This window comes from Oncorhynchus mykiss, chromosome 20, assembly GCF_013265735.2.
Source record: "Oncorhynchus mykiss isolate Arlee chromosome 20, USDA_OmykA_1.1, whole genome shotgun sequence".
Lineage (NCBI taxonomy): Eukaryota > Metazoa > Chordata > Actinopteri > Salmoniformes > Salmonidae > Oncorhynchus > Oncorhynchus mykiss.
In genome coordinates, this window is record NC_048584.1 from 22251515 (window position 1) to 22259472 (window position 7958).

At 41.9% G+C, this 7958-nt stretch overlaps 2 protein-coding genes across 2 annotated transcripts in view; one reads left to right on the forward strand and one right to left on the reverse strand.

Moving 5' to 3' along the window:
* Positions 1–932, reverse strand: part of shisa9a (shisa family member 9a) — a 47455-nt gene extending 46523 nt beyond the window's left edge. The window contains exon 1 of the mRNA XM_036955544.1: positions 1–932. This exon is cut by the window's left edge and continues 84 nt beyond it. Within this exon, the coding sequence (XP_036811439.1) occupies positions 1–434 (434 nt within the window). The 5' untranslated portion in view covers positions 435–932.
* The window catches only part of cpped1 (calcineurin-like phosphoesterase domain containing 1), a 66594-nt gene continuing 59252 nt past the window's right edge, over positions 617–7958 (forward strand). The window contains 1 exon segment of the mRNA XM_036955545.1: positions 617–622. Within this exon segment, the coding sequence (XP_036811440.1) occupies positions 617–622 (6 nt within the window).

Sequence of the window (7958 nt, forward strand, 5' to 3'; positions counted from 1 at the left end):
ACTCCACAGATTATATACACGATTAAATTAGTTTTATCTTTGGTGGGGTCGTGCCGGAGGTCATTTTTCTTAAACGGGGTTTGACCTGTCATCATCCACACCGGAGTGTCGTAGTTTTTACAGGTGCTCTGATCCAGCCGCGAGGTCTTGTAGGAGCAGCAGAACCGAAAGCCACAGGTGCCGCAGCAATACAGATAATCGCCCGTTTTGCAAACGAACGGCGGGTCCCACTGGCCCATCACATCATAGTACCCCCGGCACCGGTCCTCCGTGTGTGGGGGCTCTGAGAAGCCTGCGCCCTCGTCCTCCCTGGATCCGTTGGAGGTCGTCATCATGACAAAGCCATCCAGTTGTCCTGGTTCTCCGTCCGCCTTGCAGACCAGCGCTATAACTTTGACCAACAAGTAACCGAGCAGAAAGTATTTCCCCCTCATTGTGTTGTCCTTCTCCCCCTTCCTTTCAGCTCCTCTAGCGCATTTCAGTAGACACCCGAAGAAGAAGAAGAAGAAGAAGAGCTTACGGTCTTGGTATTATGAAAAGTCCAAAAACATAGATGCAAATTGCAGAACACTGCCATCAGTGTTGGTGAGCGTTTTCACTAATGTCCTCGACATCCATGAAGGTAAAGATAACCATTTGTTGTTATTTTTTCCCAAATAAAACGTTGCATTTATATGGTTATTGTCCTTCTTAGAATAGTTCCCCAGTGCACAATCTTTCTACAGGTGTTCTTAGAAAAATAATTCCATGATGTTATCAAATCTAGGCTACTTCACTTCTCACATCCATCAGCACGCTCTCACACATAGGAGTCGATGGAGCTAGAACTAACTGCACAAATGTTTTGAGCTGGAGTGAGCGAATAAGAGCTGAGGTGGGAGAGCATGGTGCGCAAAATGATAGGAGGAGAGAATGTAAGGAGGAATTCCGAAGAAGAAAGAGAGATTACTGTATTGTTAAACATATCTGTGAGTCTGTGACAGCCCAAAACGCGCATTACGATTTGTGGATCGAGTTGTGCTGCCTAGCAATTCAGTTTTTTCCTTCTTATAATTTGCGCACAGACAAAACATGGTCACGGGATGCAGACATTTCCGTTATGGTAACTTCCAAATGAGATTAGAGAGAGGGTTATAGAGGGGTTGTTTTGCAAACCTGAGTTGCATAGGCTACACGTATGTATTTATTTTTTACGCTCGAAGACTAATGCTTTTATACACTGGCCTGACTAAGAGTCCACACAAACACTCGTCTCTTTCCATGCACAGTGACATCATACACAGAGACGTTTCTCTATTCATCACAAAATTATATTTGTTATGCCTCACAAACGTTGGATTCTAGAGTTCTGTGGATTGATTTCCTTTAGGAATGATTTCCCATATACAATTCATATTTCCCATATTATATCATATTCTACTCGCTGCCTTTCACCTGTTCAAAAAGCTCAACTCATCAAAATACTGTGCAAAACCATGTCTGTACCTGCAAAACACCAGTCTCAACATCAACAGTGACAGTGAAGTGCGTACTCTGGGATGCTGGTCTTCTAGGTAGAGTTGCAAAGAAAAAGCCATCTCTCAGACTGGCCAATAAAAAGAAAGATCAAGATAGGCAAAAGATCACAAACACTGGACAGAGGAACTCTGCCTAGAAGGCCAGCATACAGGAGTCGCCTCTTCACTGTTGATGTTGAGACTGGTGTTTTGTGGGTACTATTTAATGAAGCTGCCAGTTGAGGGCTTGTGAGGAGTCTGTTTCTCAAACTAGACACTAATATACTTGTCCTCTTGCTCAGTTGTGCACCGGGGCCTCCCACTCCTCTTTCTATTCTGGCTAGGGCCAGTTTGCACTGTAATGAGTAGTACACAGCATTGTACGAGATCTTCAGTTTCTTGGCAATTTCTCACATGGAATAGCCTTCATTTCTCAGAACAAGAATAGACTGACGAGTTTCCAAAGAAAGTTATTTGTTTCTGGCCATTTTGAGCTTGTAATTGAACCCACAAATGCTGATGCTCCAGATACTGTGCTAACATAATTGCAAAAGGGTTTTCTAATGATCAATTAACCTTTTAAAATGATAAACTTGGATTAGCTAACACAACGTGCCATTGGAACACAGGAGTGATGGTTGCTGATAATGGGCCTCTGTACACCTATGTAGATATTCCATTAAAAAATCTGCCATTTCCAGGTTCAATAGTCATTTACAACATTAACAATGTCTACACTTGTGGGAGGTGCTTCAGGAAGCATGGGATGAAATCTCTTCAGATTACCTCAACAAATTGACAACTAGAATGCCAAAGGTCTGCAAGGCTGTAGTTGCTGCAAATGGAGGATTCTTTGACAAGCGCAAAGTTTGGATACAATTATTATTTATATTAAAATCATTATAACCTTGTCAATGTCTTGACTATATTTACAACTCATTTCAAGTATGTTTTTATGGAAAACAAGGACATTTCTAAGTGACCCCAAACTTTTGAATGGTAGTGTGTATATAAACTCAACTGTCAACTGCGTTTATTTTCAGCAAACTTAACATGTGTAAATATTTGTATGAACATAACAACATTCAACAACTGAGACATAAACTGAACAAACATGTGACAAACAGAAATTGAATAATGTGTTCCTGAACAAAGGGGGGGGGGGTTAAAATCAAAGTAACAGTCAGTATCTGGTGTATCTGCATTAAGTACTGCAGTATATCTCCTCCTCATGGGCTGCACCAGATTTGCCAGTTCTTTTTTATTTTATTTTATTTTTATTTCACCTTTATTTAACCAGGTAGGCAAGTTGAGAACAAGTTCTCATTTACAACTGCGACCTGGCCAAGATAAAACATAGCAGTGTGAACAGACAACAACACAGAGTTACACATGGAGTAAACAATAAACAAGTCAATAACACAGTATACATTTTTTTTACATAAAAAAAGAGTCTATATACATTGTGTGCAAAAGGCATGAGGAGGTAGGCGAATAATTACAATTTAGCAGATTAACACTGGAGTGATAAATTATCAGATGGTCATGTGCAGGTAGAGATACTGGTGTGCAAAAGACCAGAAAAGTAAATAAATAAAAACAGTATGGGGATGAGGTAGGTAAATTGGGTGGGCTATTTACCGATTGACTATGTACAGCTGCAGTGATCGGTTAGCTGCTCAGATAGCAGATGTTTAAAGTTGGTGAGGGAGAAAAAAGTCTCCAACTTCAACGATTTTTGCAATTCGTTCCAGTCACAGGCAGCAGAGAACTGGAAGGAAAGGCGGCCAAATGAGGTGTTGGCTTTAGGGATGATCAGTGAGATACACATGCTGGAGCGCGTGCTACGGGTGGGTGTTGCCATCGTGACCAGTGAACTGAGATAAGGCGGAGATTTACCTAGCATGGAGTTGTAGATGACCTGGAGCCAGTGGGACTGGCGACGAATATGTAGGGAGGGCCAGCCGACTAGAGCATACAGGTCGCAGTGGTGGGTGGTATAAGGTGCTTTAGTTCTTGCTGTGAGATGTTACCCCACCCTTCCACCAAAGCACCTGCAAGTTCCCGGACCTTTCTGAGGTGAATGGCCCTAGCCCTCACCCTCCAATCCAACAGGTCCCATACGTGCTCAATGGGATTGAGATCTGGGCTCTTCGCTGGCCATGGCAGAACACTGACATTCCTGTCTTGCAGGAAATCACGCACAGAACGAGCAGTATGGCTGGTGGCATTGTCATGCTGAAGGGTCATGTCAGGATGAGCCTTCAGGAAGGTTACCACACGAGGGAGGAGGATGTCTTCCCTGTAACACACAGCATTGAGATTGCCTGCAATGACAACAAGCTCAGTCCAATGATGCTATGACACACTGCCCCAGACCATGACAGACCCTCCACCTCCAAATCAATCCCGCTCCAGAGTACAGGCCTCGGTGTAACGCTCATTCCTTTGATGATAAACGCAAATCCGACCATCACCCCTGGTGAGACTGGTCAGTGAAGAACACTTTTTGCCAGTCCTGTCTGGTCCAGCGATGGTGGGTTTGTGTCCATAGGTGACATTGTTGCAGGTAAGGTGAGGACCTGCCTTACAACAGGCCTACAAGCCCTCAGTCCAGCTTCTCTCAGCCTATTGCGGACAGTCTGAGCACTGATGGAAGGATTGTGCGTTCCTGGTTTAACTCGGGCAGTTGTTGCACTCCTGTACCTGTCCCGCAGGTGTGATGTTCGGATTTATGCCTCCTTGCAGCATGCCTAAGGTACGTTCACACAGATGAGCAGGGACCCTGGGCATCTTTCTTTTGGTGTTTTTCAGAGTCTGTAGAAAGGCCTCTTTAGTGTCCTAAGTTTTCATAACTGTGACCTTAATTACCTAACGTCTGTAAGCTGTTAGTGTCTTAACGACCGTTCCACAGGTGCATGTTCATGAATTGTTTATGGTTCATTGAACAAGCATGGGAAACTGTGTTTAAACCCTTCACAATGAAGATCTGTGAAGTTATTTGGATTTTTACGAATTACCTTTGAAAGACAGGCTTCTGAAAAAGGGACATTTCTTTTTTTGCTGAGTTATATATATATATATATAGAGAGAGAGAGAGAGAGAGAAAGTCAAGGTACAGCTCCCAGATGCGGTCAGTCAGTCACACAGGCTGCTACAGAAAAGTTATGCAGCCAAGCAAAGTTAATAGATAGATCATGTAGTCGATTCAACACGAGCGACGAGTCTATGGCTGAATCACAAATATGAATTTCATGCTCGTTTTATTAATTCATATGAATGATATAATTACATTCACGAGTGTATTGTCACTCTCTGGAAGTCTCCCTCTGAGTTTTGTCAGCAACAAGGCCGGGGGTTGTTGTAGAAATTGTAGAACTAGGCAGGGGTTTGGACATTGTTGTTATTCTATTTGGCCAGATAGTGACTTTCACCTTGTTTGGGATTCACAAATACCTCACTGTACATTAACAAATAAAGAACAACATCAAGACTGACTGAAGGTAGCTACCTAAATCTAGCCAACTAGCTAGCAAGCTAACTAACTAGCCACCCATATAGTAGGCTAGCTAACATCCATTTGTTTTGCAATTTTGTTTTGCTGAATTATACCCCTTGATTTTGAAGATTATGATTTACAAATGCCTATGGCTGTAATAGTGCCCCCTAGTTTCAAGAGGTTATGATTTACAAATGCCTATGGCTGTAAATGTGAGTTGCATTATTGCCGTTTAGCTACCTTATCATAACCCCAAAATGGGTCTCTGCCCAAAACCAATGGCATACTACATGTGGTGTTGTATGGAAGACTTATTAACACATTAGGAATACCTTCAAATCATATTTTTTAAGCTAGAATCCCTAATTGAAATCATAAGAAAACATCCCCACCCCTGTTTTGTTAAAAAGCTAAGGGAAGGGCTGGAGAAAATGTGACCACTCTCAAATTCTTAGACAGAGCTATGGATGCAAGTACTGACCTTCTATGATATCAAATGTATAAGCTAGTTTTAAACATGTTTTGAGGCTATGCAGTGTTAGTTTAAATTTACATTGTTTAGAAACATTAAAGAAAAATAAGCTTATATTTGGGGTTCTGATGGGGTATGACAGTTTAACTAATTTTATGAGGCATTTATAAGTTACATTCTTCAAGATTCAATGGGTATATATCATTAATTTATAAGTCCAAAAATGGCTGTAGCAACTTAGGATTTTAACTTTACATAGGCCTATGTTAGGATTGGTTAGTCATGGTGTGATAGGAAGTCAGTGGGAGTTATTTTCTGCTGGCCCGGGCTGAACCGGGCAATGGCTTGTCACATCATTGGGCGAAAGTGGGGAAGGAGGACTGCCCGTCTCAAGTCGAACAGTAATCTGCACCGCTCGGTCATGTTGTCAACAAGGCAACATGGTGCATTGTCCAGAATTATAAACTGTCTGGTTTGAGCACTGAATGCTGATTGGCTAACAACCATGGTATATCAGACAGTATACCATGGGTATGATAAAACATTTATTTTTACTGCTCTTATTACGTTAGTCTCCAGTTTATAATATAAATAAGGCACTTGTGGGGTTTGTGATATGTGTCCAATATACCACGGCTAAGAACAGCCCTTAGCCGTGGTATATTGGCCATATAGCCTCTGGCATTATTGCTTAAACATACATCTACTCTTTTCTATCAAATACGTTCAGGATTTTCAAACTATTTTTCATTGGAAAGGCAGATAAAGAGTTTTAATCAAAAGCAATCACTTTTTCATGTAAAAACACAGAATCCTACTAATTACAACACGTGCTTAATTACGTGACTTTTGTTTTGAGCAGACGTCGCCGTCGGACAAAGCGGGGCACCTGGCTCACGCCCGGGAAGCAGCCCGGTTCCAAAATCAACTTTCAGCCGATGCAAAACATGGCTACACGGGCGAGATTAATCGAACCCGCTCACTGTCTATCGGTTCTCACTAGTTGCCACAGACACAAAGTAAAAATATATACTGAACAAAAATAGAAATGCAACGTGCAACAATTTCAAAGCTTTTATGTAAGGAAATCAGTCAATTGAAATAAATTCATTAGGCCCTAATCTATGGATTTCACATGACTGGGAATAAAGATATGCATCTGTTGGTCACAGATATCTTAAAAGAAAGGTAGGGGTGCAGATCAGAAAAACAGTCAGTTTCTGGTGTGACCACCATTTGTCTCATGCAGCACGACACATCTCTTTCACATAGAGTTTATCAGGCGGTTTATTGTGGTTTGTGGAATATTTCCCAGTCCTCTTCAATGGCTGTGCAAAGTTGCTCGATATTGGCGGGAACTGGAATACGCTGTCGAAACAGGTTGACCCAGATCATCCCAAACCTGCTCAATGGGTGACATGTCTGGTGGGTATGCAGGCCATGGAAGATCTGGGACATTATCAGCTTCCAGGAAATGTGTACAGATCCTTGCAAAAGGGAGCCGTGCAATATCATTCTCAAACATGAGGGGATGGCGGCGGATGAATGGCAAGACAATGGGCCTCAGGATCTCATCACGGTATCTCATGTGCATTCAAATTGCCATCAATAAAATGCAATTGCATTCATTGCCCGTAGCTTATGCCTGCCCATACCTTAACCCCACCGCCACCATGGGGCACTCTGTTCACAACGTTGACATCAGAAAACCGCTCGCCCTCAAAACACCATACACGTGGTCTGCGGTCTATTAACATTCATTTCTCTGGCAACAGCTCTGGTGGACATTCTTGCAGTCAGCTTTCCAATTGCACACTCACTCGAAATTTGAGAACTCTGTGGCATTGTGTGACAAAACTGCACATTAGAGTGGCCTTTTATTGTCCCCAGCACAAGGTGCACCTGTGTAATGATCATGCTGTTTAATCAGCTTCTGATATGCCAACCCTAACAGGGATGTAAACAAATTTGAGCATTTTATTTGAGAGAAATAAGCTTTTTGTGCATATGAAACATTTCTGGGATCTTTTTTTTCAGCTCATGGAACATGGGACCAACACTTTACATGTTGTGTTTATATTTTTGTTCGGTGTATATCGGCTATATCATAAAAATGCATGAAAACAAATAATTGCTTTTTGGCATTAATTTAAGGTTAGGCATAAGGTTAGAAGTGTGGTTAAAGTTAGGTTTAGCCTTAATAATGAATTTGTAGTTTTGGTAACTAGTGAAGACCCTATCTACCTTAGACATTTGACCTTTGACCAGTGAATGGACTGGGCTGAATAGTCCCATTTCTGGCCAAGCTTACAGGCCGAGGCATTTGAGTGTTCAAACTAATCAGATTCGCAGACTAATCTCTTCCTCTGACAGCTTTGCTGATTGCACCATCACATCTCTACACATCTCTTAGTTTTTCAGCACCTCAAACTGATGGTGGAATTAATAGGTTTTTCTCTTCACTGAAAATTCCACATAAGTTCCACATTCC